Source organism: Lolium rigidum, chromosome 6, assembly GCF_022539505.1.
Source record: "Lolium rigidum isolate FL_2022 chromosome 6, APGP_CSIRO_Lrig_0.1, whole genome shotgun sequence".
In the NCBI taxonomy this organism is placed as follows: domain Eukaryota; kingdom Viridiplantae; phylum Streptophyta; class Magnoliopsida; order Poales; family Poaceae; genus Lolium; species Lolium rigidum.
The window spans coordinates 16,344,419-16,365,853 of record NC_061513.1 but is presented as its reverse complement, the minus strand read 5'-3'; the positions used below and the strand labels follow the sequence as shown (position 1 = coordinate 16,365,853).

At 46.0% G+C, this 21,435-nt stretch overlaps 2 protein-coding genes across 2 annotated transcripts; both read right to left on the bottom strand.

Moving 5' to 3' along the window:
- Nucleotides 1–3,426: 3,426 nt before the first annotated feature.
- On the bottom strand, nucleotides 3,427–6,670 carry LOC124662201 (wall-associated receptor kinase-like 8). Its single transcript, XM_047200071.1, has 4 exons — nucleotides 5,605–6,670; nucleotides 5,353–5,511; nucleotides 4,250–4,507; nucleotides 3,427–4,160 (listed from the first exon to the last, which is right to left on the bottom strand). The coding sequence occupies exons 1-4, from the start codon at nucleotides 6,668–6,670 to the stop codon at nucleotides 3,427–3,429; spliced, it is 2,217 nt and encodes a 738-aa protein (XP_047056027.1).
- A 5,237-nt stretch (nucleotides 6,671–11,907) lies between these two features.
- LOC124662200 (wall-associated receptor kinase 1-like) lies at nucleotides 11,908–15,821 on the bottom strand. The gene is made up of 3 exons (XM_047200070.1): nucleotides 14,765–15,821; nucleotides 14,525–14,683; nucleotides 11,908–12,899 (listed from the first exon to the last, which is right to left on the bottom strand). Exons 1-3 carry the CDS (start codon nucleotides 15,819–15,821, stop codon nucleotides 11,908–11,910), a joined length of 2,208 nt encoding a protein of 735 aa, XP_047056026.1.
- Between the last annotated feature and the right edge of the window lie 5,614 nt (nucleotides 15,822–21,435).

Genomic DNA, 21,435 nt, shown 5'->3' with positions numbered 1-21,435 from the left:
GGGTGATTAAACTGAAGTCACCTGGAGCTATGATTAGTGTGTGTTGGATTGCCTACAATATAATGACGAGAGGGGGAGGGGCCACCATCGCTTTTGGGCTGAGATTCTCTAGCGAAAAAAGAGAGATAAATGGGCTCAAACAGTTGGACGATGGAGCCTGGCCCGGTCCGGTCCGCGGTGGTGGCCTGGCCTGTGACAGAGTTCGGCCTTCGGCCCAGCCCCGGCTCGTACTGAAGCCTGATTCCCGGACTAGCGGCAGTACCGCGATGTCCAATGCCATATAGAGCGAGATCGAGGCCGGCCACCGCAGCCGTGCCCTAAGGGCATCTCCAACAGGGGCACCCAAATCCAAAAATGGACGTCGAATATGTTTATTTGGGTAAAACCTGTTCCCAACGGGTGGACCTAAATTAAAAACGGACAGCTGTGGTGTCCGACACGACCCAAAGCCGGCTCAAATTTGGGAGTAATTTGGGGCGAGCCGGACGCCTGCGGATGTCTGTGCGCGTGTCCTCCCAAACCCCACATGGCAGCCACACTAGTCAACAAACCCAGACCCGCACAGCATTCTCTCTCCTCTATCCTTCTTTTTCTCTTCTGCCATGGATATTGCCATCGCTCCCCACCGGAATAGGCTCGTCGGCCAACCGCCGTCGTCGAGCTCGCGTGGAGGATCCCGTCGCTAAGCATGGCCCCTTTTTTTTCGTCCCTGCCGGAGGTCACCGCGGCCGAAACGGTGATGAGCGTTGCCGCCGCGGCGAGGAGCTCCGCCGCCGCGCGCCGCGCGAGGAAGCTCCGCCCGCTGCAGCTGCTGTCGACGAAGGAGAGGTGCGGCGGAGCTGTGGTGTGCGAGCTGGAGCCTGGCGGGCGGGGGCCGTGGGAGCGGCCGTCACCAGGGAGGGCGGTGGCGATGAACAGAGCCGCGCCCGCGGCGAGGAGGGGCCGCCGCCCGCGCCGCTACAGGGGCCGCGCACGCTCGCTTCCTTCCCACGCGCGCAGCAGCTGGACCCTCCTCGGTGTCGGCGTCCCCGCGCCACGGGCTCTACTCCTTCCACGTATCAAGACCGCTACGATTGGAAGGTTAGAAGGTAATGACGGAGATGGATCCTGGATGCGATGAAGACGTTGTCCCACGGGCTACGTGTTGTGCTGGCTTCGCTGCAAAACATTTCATGTCCAAACCACCCACACAGTGCATGTTAGCCTGATGATAGGTGATTTTGCAAAAGTGGCCTTGACAAGTGGGCGCGGCAACAGTACGGATCTTCAGCTTTGGTGTTGCTCCTCAAGTAACGAGTCGTGATTTTTAGGGTGAAAATCATGACATGGCCCTTATTGGTTGTATTTGGCAATAGCCTTCTCGAAGGTATTGTTTTGGAAACTTGGACTTTCTTCAGACTAAAAATCTGAGATCTTTGATCAGCCAGATTCTACGAGTGATTGATCATCGTGGCATGGTCTTTATTTTTATTTTTTTTATTTTAACTTTGTGCATCCTTGATGTTTTTGCGTGGTGCATAGGTTGGATTTAATAGGTATCTCCACGATATTAAATATATTTCCTTTGTTAAATATCTCCACGATATTGATGCACTTTTTTTTGCAAGTAAAATTAAGTCGTCCCCATTTGGAGATCGGAAGAACCCTGGCCCAGTCGGAGCCCGTTATGGAGAGGTGGGCTGCTAGGTGCGGGGCTCTCTGGTTCCTAGTTCCTGACGATATAAAATTTTAAAAAGTACCACGCTAGGCTAGGGTTTTCTTTGCAGACGAAGATCGAGTCTGCGTGGCCCGCGCCGGCAACGGCATCCACCAGGCCGGATCTCGATGGCCGCCGATACGAAGACTGACGGCGGCGAGGAGGCGAAGCTGGACGAGAGCCGGAGCTTGTATCGGCTGTCAGACGACCAGTTACGGCTGTTGCTGTCTCTCCAGGTGGACGGCGACGTCGACAGCCTACAGTTCCAATCCTCGCTCCGCCGCCAACTGTGCGAGAGAGGGTACGTCGAGATGGTCAGAAAGTTCCACACAACCATCGTCGCTAGCTTCGGGGGTCAAATTCGAATTCAACTACGATGACGAATATTTATATGGTGGCTAGCCTTTATAATCCATGATTCCAGGTATAGCTAGCCTTCCATTCAGTGAACATATATCATATATGGAGCATCCAGCATGATTGTTTGAGAAAATTAAGTCCTGTACTTGCGTGCGTCCAGCATGGCGTGTATTTTCTGTTCACGTTTGCTGAATTGCTGATATAGATTATCTGGTATATTTTGTACATTGTTCCATGGATTTTTAGCTTACCAAGTTTTGCTTCGCTGATTGGTCACGGGCAGCATGGAAGGCAGCTTCCCTGTCGGAAAAGAATCCAGTATCACAGTATGGTATGGACGTGGTTTGGTGGCTTCATTTTCTGTGAGTGATATTGCTTATGGGTTCTTGATGGATCCAACTGTGGTGTACATAAATCCTAGTTGATGTCAGCAGTAACTTCCAATTTATTATGTCTGAACATGAACACTGAAACTGTTATTCATTCCTGGCCTTGATGAAGTCTTCAGTTTCAAACCTGATCTCACCGTGGCACTTAAAACTTAAGGGTAACCAATGCATTTAAGCTGAAGAATAAACACGCAGATTAATAGGTGCTGCTCAAATTAATCAGCAGGTACTAATTAAGATCTATGTGCAGCACAGTTGGATCCAACTAATCAGCCAATCCCTCGCCTTGGACCCGATATAGTCTACATCTTCCTTGCCACCAGTTGCAATTTTTCCACCAGGCGTCTCCATCTCTTCTCACGCTTCCCTGGCAACATCAAGTCCACTGAGACAACAAAGAAATGGTCTTGAACAGAATATTAATTGGAGAGCTTATATTACTGTATTATTTTTGTTGAAAACTGCATCATTGCGAGTTAGCCAAATAGACTAAGAGAGGCTCCAAAAGTTGCCCAACAAATATAATTGGAACCTCCCCAGGTTTGCACATTGAGATTGATAGGAAATCATCAAATGATTCAGAACCCCTACTCCAACCTAACGCCTCAGTAACGTATGTTTCTAGTTTGGTTGGACCGCCGGGATGCAAAGTGGCTCCTATATTTTTTTCTCTACTGTTGGGATCCATGTAATGATGTACTATGATCCTGAATTTTTACATATCTAGTTTTTTCCCACAAAAAGAAAATGGCAATCGTGCAGGACAAACCCAATAAAACAAGATAATCATACTATTATTCTTAAAAGAAAATGAATTGCAGTACTGATAATAACATTTTTTAAAACTCATAGAAAAACATAGGATGACTTATGAAACACGCAAACATAATAAGTCACCATACAATACAAATTTTATTGGAATCACTCAAGACCAGCCCATCTACTGTTTTAAGGATTTCGTTCCAACAAGTAACATGCAAGTTACTGCTGACGTGATCGACCCATCAAGAAGAGGCGCTCCGCTACCTCTGTCATTGTTGGTCTTTCATCCACTTGAAGGTTAAGGCATTCCATGGCCAACTCTACTAGACTCTTGAGAATCCCCAAATCTTCCGTTACTGCGATTTCTTCGTCAAACAACTCAATTCCTTCCATATCTTTCTCATGAGCTTCACGAAAATTGTTCAATAAGTTATTAGTGTCAGAATGTACCGCCTTTCTTCGACTAATAAGTTCCAAGAGCACAACTCCAAAACTATAGACATCACTTTTTTCTGTTAATAGGCCTTCCTTCTGATATGTTGGATCCATATAGTTGATGTCACCGATGACTAATTCAGTGTGCTTTGTATCTCTCGCGAGCAACCTTGATAAGCCAAAGTCAGCGATCTTTGGTGAAAAGTTATCATCCAAGAGGATATTGGCAGGCTTGACATCACCATGAAGAATTTCAGTATTGGTTTTTGAATGCATATAAGCTAGACCATCTGCGGATTGCGCAGCAATACTTATTCGTAAATCCAAGCTGAGAGCAATCTTGTTGTTGTTGTTGTGGTCATGAAGAATGTCATGTAGGCTGCCCTTGGGAATGAACTCATAGACTAGCATCGGAGTATCAACTTCTAGACAACAGCCTATGAGCCTGACAATGTTCTTGTGGGTGACTTGAGATTGGATGATGACTTCATTCGCAAATTGTTCATTCTCTAGCACACCTGAATTTTTTATCATGTAAATATCCCCCAATTCTTATAAAATATAAAATGACCCTGTAGGTGTTTTCTGTGTCACAAAAAAAGCACACCTGAAATTTTGGGCTTCTTTATTGCAACTTGTTCATTGCCAAGAAATCCCTTGTAAACTTTTCCAAAGAAACCTTGCCCAATTATATTGCTATCCAATAATACTTGCTTGAGGTCCTTCTTTCTGTAAAGTTTTATTAATTTTGCCTTCTCTAATATGGGCCCACCATTCTTTTTGTAAAAGCCTCTAGTTTTCCTTCTCTCTTTCAAAAGAATAATTAGGAATATCACAACCACGAAACCAATAGCACAAACTGCACCTGAATCGGCCAGAAATGAACTTATGTCATATGAAAAACTTTACTGTAACTATTTTAGTATTCTAACATAGTAAAAAATGAAAATAAAATTTTCGAATTGGAATATATACTGAAGTTAAACCACAAGTATTATCAAATATCAACATCAAGATTGCTGATGGACTAAACCTCCCAAAATAAGTGTGCGGAAGACAATGAAATTACGTCTAATATAGATGATGAAATAAAATAAATTATATATACATTGAAACAGTTTCTTTGATTTCTTGAAGAACTAAATCAAGATGAATGATTCGGGTAAAAGACTAAATATTATTTTGGGGTTCAGCAGATTGGCAATGTTCGCCTGGTTGCATATTTATGAACCAATAATGCTAGATCTATGTATATTTCTACCCATTGACTCGTGGTGAATGCAAAATCTCCTCCAGCCACATGATAACACGATATGCCCATAACGTAGTTTTCTACTTCACACTTCTATGTAAAGTTCCTGTCAAAATTTCTAGCTCACACAATTTTTATTATATCGTTGCTGAGATGAAGACGGGCCTGGGTGTCGAAACTCGGCTACAACGAACAGCTAGAGAGGTATGTATAGCAAGTTCCTTCTATTTTCCTTCTTAAATCTATATATTGTCAAACAGATGTTCATATAATTTAATATGGTCTTGACAAATATAATCACCTATGGATTGTTTAAATCAATAATGAACCAAATGTAAATATTAATAAGATAATTATGAACATAATTATGATGAAGTAAACACTTGACAATGAAAGATGATTTCACGGGGTTAGTGAGAAACATGGATTTAATAATTAGGTAATCACATGATGCTTACCCACAATGACCTGAGCAACTAAGGGGAATATTTTTTTGCAAGTTCCTGCCTTGCCGTCGCCCTTCATTCCGCGCTTGCATGGGCAGTCGTAGCCTCCAAGCCTGTTCTTGCAGTTCCCATGACAGGGATACAGATCAGGGCTCTTGCATTCATCGATGTCTGAGAAGAAAGTAAAGCTAGCTAAGTTAAATATATATACAGGTGAAGAATAATAGTTTCTAAAACCGATTTAAGTTTTGTGTATATACATACCTTGGCATCCATTAGTGACGTAGGGATTTCCCTCGTAATACTCCTTGCAGTAGCAGAGATAGCGTTCTGAGTCGTAGGTGTTGTTGGCACAAAAGCTGTTGCTGCTGGCGCACGCATAGCCCGGTGGTGCCTTCTGGCCTTTCGCCGGACACGACCCGTTGCCAGTGTACCCATCGTCCGCTATGATGGCGAAATCGATAACGAACGGGACGCCCCTTGGGAACTTCTTGGATAGCACCTCGTATCCGGATAGGTCCAGAGATGAGAAGTTGTAGAACCCATTCTCCACCACCATCCCGTACAAGCACGGGAGTTTATCGGAATCCCACCTGGTTTGGTTCTCGGGCTTGAACGACACTGCAAATAAGGGTACTTGAAATATCGAGTTTCCCGCAAAGGGGACCTGGCAGCAGCCATTCCCCGTGCACGACCCGTTTATGGGTTTCCGAAAATTGTCAGATGCGTCTGAAGTGCAGGTTGTGTAGAGCCATGAATCACTGCTTGGCCAGTCCATGTACATGCGAGTTGCTAGCCTCGCTTCGACGCTAACGCCGACCCCGACGAGAGCGTTGCGCTCCATCGACGTCGTGAACGGCCAATTGCCGGTCTTGGAGGGCGACACAACTGTAAGTTGGAGCTTGATTACCTGGCTGGTGGAAGATTTTGTGCAGTAGGAGGAGACCGCGCCGTATGCCCGTACCTCACCGCGGGCGAGTGATATGTCCATGAGCTCGATCGGCTCTCGAGGATTCGCCGACCAATCGATCACGAAAGGGTACTTGGTGACACCGCCGGGTACGAGGCTGGACTCGGAATTCTGCTGGTATGTTCCAGAGGTATTCACAAGGAAGGCGCGAGGGGGGCTGGCGGAGTCGTTGCAGAAAACCTGGAACTGGTCTGCCATGAAGCATCCTGGCCCGATGCCGAACGGGTAGGGGATGCTGATGTTGCCACACTTGTCGCGGCAGCCCGGACGTGCCATCGGCAGCGGCGGCGGCTGTTGAGCAGCGGCAGGCACACCAGTCGCCGCGGCAAGGAGCAGCAGCAGTGCAAGAGGCGGGGCCATGGAGTATAGAATATGTGAACGATTGTAGTAGTTCCTAGTATGGATGGATGGTGGCCATCTATCTATATATGGAGAATGGATCAGAGTAAGGTGATGGATGCTTCTTATGTACTACTATGCAAATTATTTCTTGCACCTACGTCACGTAATACTCCATGAAGTGAACGAGAAGTGATTAACTGCACCTACGTCAGGTAATATGAAGTTAATTGCACCTACGTCACGTAATATGGAGTACAGCCGGGTCCCATATATCGGCTGGTTGTATTTGTATGTACTATAACAGTGTTAGTCTTGCAAAGCTTAGATGTGATGGAGAATATTTCCTAGGATTCCACTTGGACTATAGTGATCGACATTGTTAAATAACACGTCTACCGTGAGGATGCCTCTCGAGATGGAGTGTCGCAGCGACGTCGACGTTTGGCTTACTTACCTTCTCCCCATTAGACACTAACTTAAGAAGATTGTCCCATCCGATAAGTTTAATTGAGAAGTCTTTCGTTTCAAAGAGAATATTTACAGGGTAAAATTACCTAGTAAGCTGGAAGTCCAAAGACTGAAATTTTTTTGGTACTTATATTTGCACTGACAAGGAAACACTAGTAGAAAAAGGAGCTTCCGTCCAGATCTTTAGTACCGGTTTCCTTACGAACCGGTACTAAAGGGTGCATTAGTATCGGTTGCACTGCCCAGGCCGTCGGCAACCTTTAGTACCGGTTCGTGTCACGAACCGGTGTTAAAGGGTTGGCGTCAGCAGGAAAACCTTTAATACTGGTTCGTGATAGAAAATTCAAAAAATAAAATGTTTTGAGATTCCTACATGTTATGCAACCTACTATTCGGTGAAATTAAAAAATTCGAATTTTCACTTTTTTTTTGCAAAAAAGTTTGAAAAATGGTAAAACCGCATTAACTTTTACATACGACGTCGGAAAAAAGCGTATAATATATCAAAATGATCGTGGAAAAAATTTACATCCAAATTCACCATTGATTACCCGGTTATCCAATTTTTAGATTCTTAAAATTCCAAATGAAAATATGAGAGCAGGAAGATTTTAGTTTTTTCTAGAAATTTAGGATTTTATATATTTTTATTTTTTTCAAAATTAACATTAATAATTTCATCTGCATAAAGATTACTATTACTTTTAGCAAATTATAAGATTTTCAAATTTTCAGGTTTTAGGTTTGGCAAAAAAATATTTAAAAATTAAAAAATAATTTAAAATAATACAAATATTACAATATTTATTTATTCAATATTACTATTACATCATTAATTTTGTTTATTATAAGAATTATCTGGAATTTAAACAATAAAGAAGTGTGATATCGACCAACATGTTAATAGGATTGATATGATACTACTATCAACAACATGCGCGCGAAGTACTTGGAAGTGAGAGGGGAAGGAACTCGGAAGTTAAGCGTGCTAGTGTTGTAGTAGTGTTAGAATGGGTGACCGATCGGAAAGTTTGATCACAAGTAAGTAATTTGACTAGAGATTAAGTGTAGTTAGAGACTAACGAAAATACTAGAAATTCTGGAAAAAAAAGGGAGTGAAAAATAATTAAAAAAATGATTTTTTTTAATGAAATAGCCTTTAGTACCGGTTCGTGTTACGAACTGGTACCAAAGGTCTCCAGCCCCGCGGGCTCCTCCGTGCCCACGTGGAGGCACCTTTAATACCGGTTCGTAAGGAACCGGTACTAAAGGGGGAGGCTTTAGTACCGAATCTTTAGTACCGGTTCCAAAACCGGTAGTAAAGGCCCTCTGGAACCGGTACTAAAGGGGGATTTCTCTACTAGTGGAAGCTTGCTTATCTTTTGATCTTTGGTCTTCAGTGGAGGAGCCAATGTATACATTGCAGAAGTTTGGGTTCGTGTGTCTGGACTGCCAAGTGACATTAGAACGGACTATCTATCCTTATGGGGTGTGGGAACACTTTTTGGAAAGACTCTTTATCTGGACATGGCATACACTCGGAGCAATAAGGTTCTTAGGATTAAGATTGGGTGTTTGAACCGTAAGCTTATCCCTGCGGACTGTGATATGTTCATCAGGAGGGATTTCTTTAAGTTATTTTTTTGAGGTAGAGGAATCTAATGGGTCTCAAGAGGTTGATATGGCCGAGGTAAACAATGGTAATGTTGGAAATGATGATGCACACAATGAAGAGAATAACAAAGAGGGGGGTAATTCCATGGATATGGATCCCAAAGGGCCAGATGAAGGAGCTACCTCAAATAATGATGGACAAGGTGGATCTATCAACAATGCTATTCAAGGGATGCAATTGCATGCTCATCATTTGGATGAGATTAAAATTGGGTCTATCAATGATCGCCGGGGGCTTCTAGAGAACCGTAATGATCCATGTGTATTCTACGAAGATGTGATCGTCGTTTGAACCATTACGTCGAGTCTAATTCCATTTGTTACTTTGATACCGGCACTCGTCCGAGACTTGATCATTGGTATCATTATACCTATTTCGATCTTGTTACCAACAAGGCTATTCAAGTCGTTATTGTGTGATCCCATCCTCATGATCTAGTCATGTGTTGCAACTTGAATGTAATCTTACCGAGTAGGCCACGCAGATGAACAAATCCTGCTATTGACACATACGCCTCAACCCCATCCCATGGAATACCTAAGCAACACCTTTATGACCACCCTATTACGCTGTGGCGTTTGATAATGTCTAAGAAGCCGTCAAAGATAGTAATTAGATATGGTCTCACGGTCTAAGGATTAGGTTACTACACTTTCATAAATGTCGCAACGTTGAGTTTGTGACTTGATCGTTTTACAGTACTTATATTTGAGAATGTGCATCATATCATTTACCCAATGATATGACTCCATTGTCCATGATCGGAAAACCTCGATCATCGATTGACCTCGATAAACTAGTTTTTGAATGCTTACTAGGGACCCTTGGTTTGTTTATAACCGCGTCCCAAGCAAGCGAGCAAGTCAAAATAACCGCGTCTACCTAATAGCTACCCCACCCAAACAAATCATCTCGCAAGTCTGGGTTTACATGCATCGATTGGTAGAAAATGCATACATACCTCGACTAGACGGCTACATATGCATTCGTGCTTTGATGCCAAACAAGACAAGGAGTCAATTACCTGCTGGATCGCGCTCGCATCTGGCCAACGATTGAATTGATGCCACATCACGCCAAAGTCCCAAGTCCCAAGTCACCAGTCATGCGCTATCGCATGCGACTTGTAAAGATGGGGTCGTATTTATAGAGAGGGCTGGAGGGAAGAGAAGTTTATTTTTTGACATTAAAGGTTTGAAATTTGGGGGTAGGAAGAGAGCTAGGTACGTAGCGCGGCAGGAACAAACCAGATTAATTTTTGATCGGTGCTTTCTCTATGTTTCTAGTTGGGTCTGCTGTGGACCGCCAGGATGCAAAGTGGTTCCTATCTTTTTTCTCTACTGTTGGGATCCATGTAATGATGTACCATGATCCTGAATTTTAATATATATACTCTGTTCACAAAAAAAGAAAACGGCAATTCTGCAGCACCAACCCAATGAAACAAGATAGTCATACTATTATTATAGTTGAATGCCCGTGCGTTGCTACGGCATAAAAATACATGAATAATTATGCGAAAACATTAAAATTATAATTAAAAATGCATGTTGATAAAGTTGAAAATATGCATATCGTCGATACCTGAACTAAATAATAGCCACGTGAATACAGAAGATCAAAGATGATTCAGTGCCATGATGATGGTGGTGGATATTTTACCCGCTACCAGAGATGCCATGTTTAGCCCTTAATGGATCCCTAATATTGGCTTTCTGTTTCAAAAGAGATTTGCAGAGGAGAGTTTATTTCTTTTTTGATTCCATGAAATATGAATAAGTTGCATGACGAGGAGAGACCGGATCTCCTTGTTGTCGAAAGAAGCTTCTTTCTGCACAAGGTCAGTGCCGGTTTTGGTTGGTGTAGCCTCTAGCGGGCAGTGATTTATCCAGCTGGTGATGCGAGAGGTTTTCCCAGAGGCTGGCTCCCATGCATTTTAAGTATTTGAGTTGTTCTGCTAGGGTGAAGCCGTGGCACTCGACCCCTTCAACGTGGCCGCGGTGCGATGCGCAGCGGAGTTCCTCGACGTGGACGGGCGGCGCGCGCTGCTGCATGTAATTCAACCAGGGTGATACAGCTGAGACGAGGCATGCATGGATGCCGGGCGGCCCTTTCATTCTGCACTGAGACGCACACATTGGTCTTGAAGCCATGCAGAACTTCACATTTGACCTCACGTGATTGCATAGTTGCATTTGTAGGCTAGATTTTTCCAAGGAGAGCAGTGTTTGCGTCCACGCGAGACGTGATTCGTGGTTCATCTGCCGTTGAGACTGCTTCCCGGCCCGTCGGCCGTCTTGCCGTGGAGCTCCTCATCGACGCCCGTCTCTGTGTCAATTCGCTAGCGTTCACGGTGTGCATGCATGGGGATCCTCGACCCCGAGTAGAGAGTCGGGACCAGCCTAGCGTCGACGACACCACCACGTGGTCTGCTCGGCCGCCGATCGAGCTCGTCAAGGAGTGCGCAGCTCGCAACCTTAGGATCAAGTCCCGCTCGATCGAATGTTTGGGTGTGGCCGGCCAGGCGTCATTTATTTTGTCACGGCGAGGCGGACTCCGTCAGTTAGGTAGATTGATTTTTTCCACTGAATAGATGAGTCGTGCCTGTCCATCTAATTTTCTGGTCGTCCGCACCTGAGCCGATCGATTTTCATGGGAATCGGCACACCGGCGGAAGCCGGTTTTTTAGCGGTCGAAATCAACCAAGGACGGATGGATGGAGTTCGAGTCCAATACATCTTGATCCGGTTATGGGAATCAGCTTTGGCGCACAAACCTAGCATGCCTTGAAGCACATCACGGGACTTTTCTTTTCGGAGAGCAACCTGGGCCTCGATGCGATTCCATGGAGACTTGGGCCTTACAGAAAAACTCTTTGGCCCATTTGTGACACCAGGCAATCACCTATTGCAATTTAATAGTAAAGATTTTAAATAAATGAATTACAGTACCGATAATAACATTTTTTGAAACTCATATACAAACATAGGGTGACTTAGGAAACACGCAAACGTATATAATAAATTTCCATACAGTACAAATTTTCTTGGAACCACTCAAGACCAGCCCTTCTCCTGCTTTAAGGATTTTGTTCCAACAAGTAACATGCAAGTTATTGCTGACGTGATCGACCGATCAAGAAGAGGCGCTCTGCTACCTCTGTCATTGTTGGTCTTTCATCCACTTGAAGGCTGAGGCATTCCATGGCCAACTCTAATAGACTATTAAGAACCCCCATATCTTGTGGTACCGCGATTTCTTCGTCAAACAACTCAATTACTTTCATCTCTTTCTCATGAGCTTCACGAAAACTGTTTAATAAGTTATTGGTGTCAGAATGTACGGCCTTTCTCCGACTAATAAGTTCCAAGATCACAACTCCAAAACTGTAGACATCACTTTTTCCTGTTAGTAGGCCTTCCTTTTGATATGTTGGATCCATATAGTTGATGTCACCGATGACTAATTCAGTGTGCTTTGTATCTCTTGCGAGCAACCTTGATAAGCCAAAGTCTGCTATCTTCGGCAAAAAGTTATCATCCAAGAGGATATTGGCTGGCTTGACATCACCATGCAGAATTTCTGTATTGGTTTTTGAATGCATATAAGCTAGACCATCTGCTGATTGTGCAGCAATACTTATTCGTAAATCCAAGCTGAGAGCAACCTTGTTGTTGTTGTTGTGGTCGTGAAGAATGTCATGAAGGCTGCCCTTGGGGATAAACTCATATACTAGCATCGGAGTATCAACTTCTAGACAACAACCTATGAGCCTGACAATGTTCTTGTGGCTGACTTGAGATTGGATGATGACTTCATTCGCAAACTGTTCATCCTCTAGCTCACCTGTAATTTTGGGCTTCTTTATTGCGACTTGTTCGTTGTCAAGGAGCCCCTTGTAAACTTCACCAAAGAAACCTTGACCGATTATGTTACTATCCAATAAGATTTGCTTGAGATCCTTCATCCTAAAAAGTTTAATCAGTTTTGCCTTCTCTAATATCGGCCCACCATTCTTTTTGTAAAAGTCTCTCGTTTTCCTTCTCTCTTTCAGAAGAATAAACAGGAATGCCACAACTATTAAAGCAATAGCACAACCTGCACCTGAATCAGCAAGAAATAAAATTGTGTCATATGAGAAACTTTACAGTAACTATTTTCGTATCTTACGATAGTAAGAAAAATATGAAAATAATATTTTTGAAAATCTAATTGGAACATGTACTAAAGTTAAACTACAAGTAGCAGCAAAAAACAACATCAAGATTGATGTTAGACTAAACCTCCAAAACAATAGTGTCTGGAAGACAAACTAGGTCAAATATATATCATAAAAATTTAAAAGGCTTATATTGCATTGAAAAAGTTAGATCCTATATGGCGCCGGCTCAGAAAATTATTTTGTATAAAGTGAACAGTTATGGTTCCAGAGATCTATCTATAAGTTTCTACATCATATGTTTCTATGCAAATGATTTTGGATTGGCAGAACTGAGGAAATAATGTTGTGAAGAAAGTTCCTTTAATATCTTGAAAAACTAAATAAGATGAATGATTCAGGTGAGAGACCAAATTTATTTTGGGGGTTCAGAAAAGATCGGCAATGCTTGCCTGGTTGCAAATTTTTGAATCAACAATGCTATATTTACATGAGGATTTCTAAGGAAATCTGTTTATGGACTGATTCGTGGTGAATGATGAAAGGAGCCAAACAAGGAGAAGTTAATCGGAGAAAGCTAAAAATCTCCTCTCACCACATGATGCCACGGTATCCGTAAATGTAGATTTGTGCTTCACATGAACTTCCATGTAAAGTGTCTATAAAAATTCAGATTTCTCACTGATATCATTGGAGTGGTCAAGATAGGCCCGGGTGTCAAGGTTGGCTACAGCAAACGCAAGCTCCCTATATTTTCCTTTCTAAATCTAAATACTGTCAAACAGATGTTCATTTAAATTGAATATGGTCTTGACAAATATAATCACCTATGAAATTGGTAAACCAATAATGAACCAAATGTAACGTACACCTATGAAAATGTGTTTTCGGCCTGGGATCAGGAGACTATTCAACACCTCTTTATTGAATGTCCATTAGCTAGCTTTTTTGGTGAACAGTTAATTTCACTTATGATCTTCAACTCCAACTAATATTACCAATATGTTTGGTAATTGGTTGAATGGAGTAGATAGACAATCTAAAGCTTTTATCTGGATTGGGGTTTCTGCTTTATGTTGGTCTATATAGAGGGTCAGAAATGATATCATATTTAACAGAAAAAACTCTTTTCACTTTTTGCAGGTTATCCATATGGCGGGACATTGGGTTCAGCTTTGGGCACTCCTTTCACCGGAGGGACAGTGGGATGCCATGGCTTCTGGAGGCACACGGCTCGAGATGGTCGCTGAGCATATCTTGTGCCAGGCTGGCTGACGACATACTAGGACGATATGTTGATGTGTAGTCGTAGTATGCTTTGCTTTTTTCGCTGGTTGATTTTTGTATCAATTCTTGGCGATGCTTGAGTTGTAAACTATATTGAACGTAAATCCTTTTAATAAATGGCCGTGTGCATCATCACGGTGCAGAAGCCGGGGTACATCCCCATTTCGAAAAAAAAAACATAATTTTGATGAGGTAAACACTTTGACAATGAAAGAGAATTTCAGGCATATGTAGGTGACTAAAAAACATGGATTTAATAATTAGGTAATCACATGATACTTACCCACAATCACCTGAGCAACTAAGGGGAATATTTCTTTGCAAGTTCCTGCTTTGCCGTCGCCCTTCATTCCGCGCTTGCAGGGACAGTCGTAGCCTCCAAGCCTGTTCTTGCAGTTCCCATGACAGGGATACAAATCAGGGTTCTTGCATTCATCGATATCTGAAAAGAAAGTAAAGCTAGTTATGTTAAATATACACAGAGGTGAAGAATACTAGCTAGTGCAAAGTTTTGTGTATGTACCTTGGCATCCGTCACTGACGTAGGGATTGCCTTCGTAATACTCCTTGCAGTGGCAGAGATAGCCATCGAAGGAGGTTTCGTTCGCACAAAAGCTGTTGCTGCTGGCGCACGCATAGCCCGAAGGTGCCTGCTGGCTTTCCGCCGGACACGACCCGTTGCCATAGTACCCATCCTCGGCCTTGATGGCGAAATCAATGATGAAGGGGACGCCCCTTTGGAACTTTCTGGATAACACCTCGTATCCGTACATGTCCACCGATGAGAAGTTGTAGAATCCATTCTCCACCACCATCCCATACACACACGGGAGTTCATCGGAATCCCACCTGCTATTATTCTCGGGCATGAACGAAACGGCAAATGAGGGGACGGTAGAGGCAGAATTTCCGGCAAAGGGGACCTCGCAGCAGCCATTCCCCGAGCATGACCCATTTATGGGTTTACGGAAACCACTAGATGTGTACGACGTGCATGTTGTGTAGAGCCATGAGTCACTGCTTGGCCAGTCTATATACAAAGTATTTACCAGCCTCGCTTCGAGATTAACGCCGACCCCCACGAGACCATTGCGCTCCATCGACATCCTGAGTGGCCAATGGCTGGTCTTGGCTGGCATCACAGATGTACGTTGGAGCTTGATTTCATGGCTGGTAGGGGATTTGGTGCAGTAGGAGGAGACTGCGCCATATGCCCGCACCTCACCCCTGGCCAATGATATGTCCATGAGCTCAATCGGCGACAGAGGAATCGCCGAGCGATTGAACACGAATGGGTACTCCGTGACACCGGATACCAGGGTGGCCTCGGCATTCTGCTGGTATGTTGTATCACTGGCGACGATGAAGGCGCGTGGGGGATTGCCGGTGTCGTTGCACAAGATCTCGAATTGGCTTGCGATGAAGCAGCCGGGACCGATGCCGAACGGGTAGGGAATGCTGATGTCACCGCACTTGTCACGGCAGCCCGGACGTGCGATCGGCGGCTGCTGCTGTTGAGCAGCGGCAGGCAGGCCAGTCGCCACGGCAAGGAGTAGCAGCAGCAAGAGAGGCGTGGCCATGATGGCCTTCTGTAGAGTATATAGATGAGACTAAAGATTGCTGTTATGTTAGTAGTAGGGATGGTGGTGCTCTATATATGGAGAATGTATCTGCCTCTGGTGATGGATGCTGCTTCCTGTATATGCCTATGTACTATGCAAGTTTCAGTTGAACGCACGTCCCCTTGCTGGCGTAAAATGCACCTCTACGTCACGTAATACGAACTGTATGAGCTTTAATTAACAAATCAGGGACTTTCACTCTGGAATATTGATTGGATAGCTGGAAACCTTCCAGCGTTGGAGTTAATGGCCTATCTATTAACAAACGCCTATGATGGAGTGACTGAATAGACTGGTTGCCCTGTGGGCCTCTGCACAGCCAGGTCCCATGTATCGGCTGGTTGTATTAGTTGCTAAGACTAGTTATAATGAGGAGTATCATATAGTAGTATCATGGGTCCCCATCACGTCGCTTCATCTCAAGCGTGACTGGACTTTCCAGAGACCATGCAAGAGGGCCCCCGTTGAGAGTCGTCGGTGTCCTCCAGATCCCGGCCCGATCCTAGATCTTCTTCAACGGCACGTTCGGCCGGAGAGGAGAGGGGAGAGGTCCACGGCGACCTGTACATATTAGGTGTAGTTCTAGGCTGAGTTTTGCCCATGTGGTGAATGTCGATATGCCGTTTCAAAGCTCGTCACCGGCGCTTGCGAGCCGCGCCCGGCGGTCGTCGTTCGCTCCTTTTGTTCGCTGTCCATGGAGAACAGCATCAATAGGTACCAGATCTGGCAATAGCTCTCAATAAGCTCGTGTGGCTGTTCATTTCGGAAAGGCTGGTGGTGATCTCCCATAGCTTCCTCGGCTGCCATGGAGGTGGAGGAGAAGCTATCGAGGTGCTCGTCCCCAACCTCTTCAAATCAGCTGTCGCATCGGAGACGGGTCTCCGGCTTTGGATCAGGAGAAAGTGCAGCTGCCCCAAGATGTGCATATCCTCATCGACGCGCTTCGGAGAAGCGTCTGGCTTCCTCCGTCCCGTCGTTGACCCTTCTGGCCGAAGGGCGGCTTATTCGAGCTCCGCCGTGTGGTGCCGGCTCCTGATATTCCTCCTGGCCATGATGTCAAATGGGAGGCAGTTTGACAACGGCTTGGTGTTCGCCTTTTCCTTCTCTGATGATGAGTGTAGGGGATGGAACATCGACCAGATTAACATCCCAAGTGGTAGCGTCCCCGGTGGTGCTGATTTTGGATCGAGTTCGTTGTCAGGAAGAAGGAGGACCCGATTGCATTCCTCAATTTGTGTTCAAGGTCTTTTTTCGCAAAGTTCTTGGACCAAGTTGTAATCTTGTTTTCCCTTGGGGTCTCTTTGTAAGCTGTACTGAATTGCAATATTAATAGATCTGCTTCGGGGTCCTTCAGGACCCGTCTCTGGTTCAAAAAAAAAATATAGTAGTATCATGCATATGATACTAGTATACGGTACTATCTTCACAATGTATAGTATCATGTGGTGGTATCATATATTACATGTATTTAATGATTTGTAGAATTTTAATATAAAAGTGTCTACAATATTTGTTTGGCATTAATTTTTCTAGTTCTACGTGCTATGATACGGTATCTACCTATGATATCACTATCATCTCTTTCATCATTAATTGATATGACACATCAGCTTTTTCATGCATGTAGTGCATTATACTAGTTATGATACTTCTATTGTGAGTAGTCTAACAGTGTTAGATGCGACCCTGCAACATGAAAAAATATTTCCTAAGAATCCACTTGAACTGTAGTGGCCGTGTTAAATAACACCTCTCCACCAATCAAGAAGGAAAGTGCTGGGCGTCCCCCGGGGGATCTGATTCCCCAGCCCCCGGGTCCCCAGCCGTCAGATCAACATTATCTACGGTTAGATTTGCATGTAGCAAAAGAACATCTCCGACAGCAAAATAAACACCCTGGCAGCAACTGCATGTAGCAAAAAACGGTTCGCCCATAAAATAAGAAAATGTCTGAGCTCGCCGGGGACTCGCCGGAGACATCGTCGGAGACCCCATAGCAAACATATGGTACAATTGTAGCAAAAACACAGAAAAATTGTATCAAAAAATTTATGAGAATGTAGCAAAATCGCATAATATGTATAGAAAAAAATGATATTGTATCAAAAATGCGTAACGCTGGTAGCAAACTAGCTAGTAGCTTCGCTCTGCAGAGACAATGAAGGAGACCCCTTCTGCAGCAGCGCCGCCAAGAAAGTTGCAGCAACTCCTTGTACCTAAGGTAGCAACGCCCAAAACCGTCGGTAGCAACGTCGAAGACCTAAGGTAGCAAATCCACCCTCCGATGGTAGCACTGCCAGACGCCAAAGGTAGCAACGCCGGCCTCCGCTGGCAGCAACAACAGGCGCCCAAGGTAGCACTCTCGACTGCGGTTGGTAGCATCGCCAGATGCTGCCCCAGATAGCACCCCTTTGCCAGCAGCAGCTTCCTGGCGGAGCCCCGCCTTGGTGCCCCTGCGCTCCTCAACGGCCAGCGCTGCTCGCGGCCACGGTGCAACATGAACAGGTGATTCTGACGGCGCAGGACGGACGAGGGCGCCGCAGGGAGGTCGGGGCCGGAGCAGGAGTGGCTGCTGGCCTCCCTTGGCCGCAGAGGATAACAAGGATAAGGTAGTCTGGGCGGCATCGCTGGTAGACGCCGGGGATGGGGGCCAGAAGGGATTCGGCACCCGCGGAGGCAACATCTCTGACCGCGGCGATGACAGATGAAGGCGCGTCAACGTGGCCCTGGTCAGGGGGACGCGGCAGACGATGGCCGTGGCTCCATCATGCGGCGGTGACCGGCTGCGCGGCGGCTTGGCGCGAACGGCGGCGCAGCAGAGAGCTTGCCGGTGCGGTGATGTCCTTTGCTCCTCTCCGTGCATGTGTGAAAAGGAAGGGATAGGGATAGGTGAACGTGGGTGGACCCTACCCACGTGGTGCGCAGGAAGTGGCTTTGACCCGGAGGATTGGTTTGATCGTGCGGCCAGGCAACCGGGGGTTGCAAGCGCGTTATCCCCGAGGAAATAGTATCATTTTCCAATCAACAAAGCGCAGACCTTGTTTGGGTACACGCTACGCGTCGTTATATAAGGCTATCTTCTTAAAATTAGGTAACACCCGTCTGGCCATGTTTAAGCACCAGGACAGCTCGGTTTGCATAGACTTCAAAACAATCAAGTTGGCGAAAGGAAATAATAATTAAGATAGAGATGTATATAGACATATTTTAATTATAAATACATTCCAATCTAAAAAATTAAGCGGTTTGTTTGTTTAGAAAGGGTGGAGTATATGAAGTTCACTACGGGAAAACACTACGTTGCCGTGCGACCAATCGCACGGCAAAGGGGCCTATTTGCACGGCAAAGGATTTGCCGTGCGTCGGCGCACGGCAGCGTCTGCACGGCAACGCCCTCGACGGCAAAGAAGACATTGCCGTGCGCCTGTCCAAACCGCACGGCAAAGGCTCGTTGCCGTGCGCGCGCTCGTTGCCGTGCGTTCGAGCGTTTGCCGTGCGCGCGCTCGTTGCCGTGCGCCCACTCCTTTGCCGTGCGCGCCGTCTCTGCCGTGCGTCCTGGAGGCTGCCGTGCGTTCAGACGTTGCCGTGCGCCCCGACGCTGCCGTGCGACCAAACGCTGCCGTGCGCTCCGACGCTGCCGTGCGCCCCGACGTTGCCGTGCGCCCGCTCGTTGCCGTGCTTCTCCTCTTTGCCGTGCGTCCACTCCCCAGCACGCACGGCAAAGGATTCTCCAGGGACACACACTGGCTTCCCAGGAGCACGGGCTTGCGCCACGTGGCGCCTTTGCCGTGTGTATGCACACGGCAAAGTGACCAAATGTCCTTTGCCGTGTGCATACACACGGCAAAGGCCCCTGGTTTTTTCATTTTTTTTCTGTTTTTCTTTAATCCCTGCATTTCAAAATTGCATTTCACATATATATAACATATACAACATATATATTCACCATAGCATCACCAAACACATGAACAACACCACAAATACATCGAGCACACATAGTTTATGCATAACAAGTGCAATGTCCACAAATACATCAAGTACAAGTGCAATGTCCACAAATACATCAACACACATCAAGTACAAGTACAATCCATAACAAGTGTAATGTCCACAAATCCATCAAGACCATGCCATCAACCTTATTGTCCTCCTCCGCTTCCGCCGGCCTCATTGTCATTGCCTTGTGAATAATTATCTATAAGGTTGATGGAATGAACATTTGCATTTGCATTTGCATATTGAACACTTGAACAAGTACAAGTAGCGGGTTGGGCACAAGAGGACTCACCGAGGTTCATGCTCCGGATGATGTTCATGTTGTTGACGGTGATAGGTGTCCCCGGGGTCTGAGTGGGCGGTGGCGGCATCCACATGGAGTAAGGTGGAGGAGGAAGACTCCCGGTGGAGTAGACAGAGCCGTCCGGCTCATCAGCCAGCTCATCCGTGCTCGCTGCTGCTGCATCATCTCGCTGCTGCTGTTGCATCCGCCGCATCATCTCGTGTCTGCTGCCGCCTGGTACTCCGAATCTGCCGCTCCATGTTCCGTGCGTGCTCCTGGGCCGCCTGCTCCTTCGCTGCCATCTCCTCCTACGTTGTGTTGCCGCGATGTCATTAACATTTCAATGGAAAGCATGTAAAGGAAATGTAGAGACCCGAGGAAGAACATACCCGTAACCGCTCGACGGCTAGATCCGAAGCCCGTGGCCGGGGCTCTACCTCGGGCTGGCCGCTCTTACGACCACGACGGATCCGGCGGAGAGAGGGAACCCTCGCCGGGTCGACGCACCCGTCACCAAACCATAGGCGGCCATGCTTCAAGCCTTCTCCCGCAAGCACCGCGACCTCGTGGTCAAAGTCCTCGGCCTCTGGATTGGCCTCCTCGCCGTACTTCTGCTTGAACTTGGAGACATACGACGTGCACTCGGGTCTCGGATTGCGGGTTAACCCACAAGGACCCCGTCTCGAGGATCGGGCGTCTTCCTTTGCTTCATCTTCTTTAGCACGGCAAAGACGTTAGGCTTCGCTCCGTCCCGACTTCCCGCAAAAGAGAACATGTAATTGAGTGAAGTGACACACCCTTGCGGAGTTAACAAATATATAACATGAATTCAAAGAATGAAGGAACCATTAATTTGCTCACCTCCTTCACGAGGTGAAGAGAGATGGGGATGCTGCCTTGGATATGCGATCCACCTCGCATCTCTCGCCCGCTTCGCCTTGCCCTCCTCGTGCTTCTTGAGGTACGGGGGCATGTCCACCACATGACCATCGCACGAAAGCACCTATCGTCGTTGCCGACGTACCGAGGAGGGTTCTACATGCACAAGATAAACCCATTATGGTAAAATAAACTACATGGCGATAAAGAAATCAATAACACATAAATGCAAATACTCGCAAGTATCGCCACGGCTGCATGAGCGTGTCGCGAGCGTCCTCCTTACTCATGTGGACGAAGCGGTCGGCGTGCCGGTCGCGGACGCATTGAACACGTGCCTCGTAGTGCATGCCGGTCACCCTCTTCCTTGCAAGCTGGTGTAGGACATCATCGCACGCATTCTCCTTGCCCTCG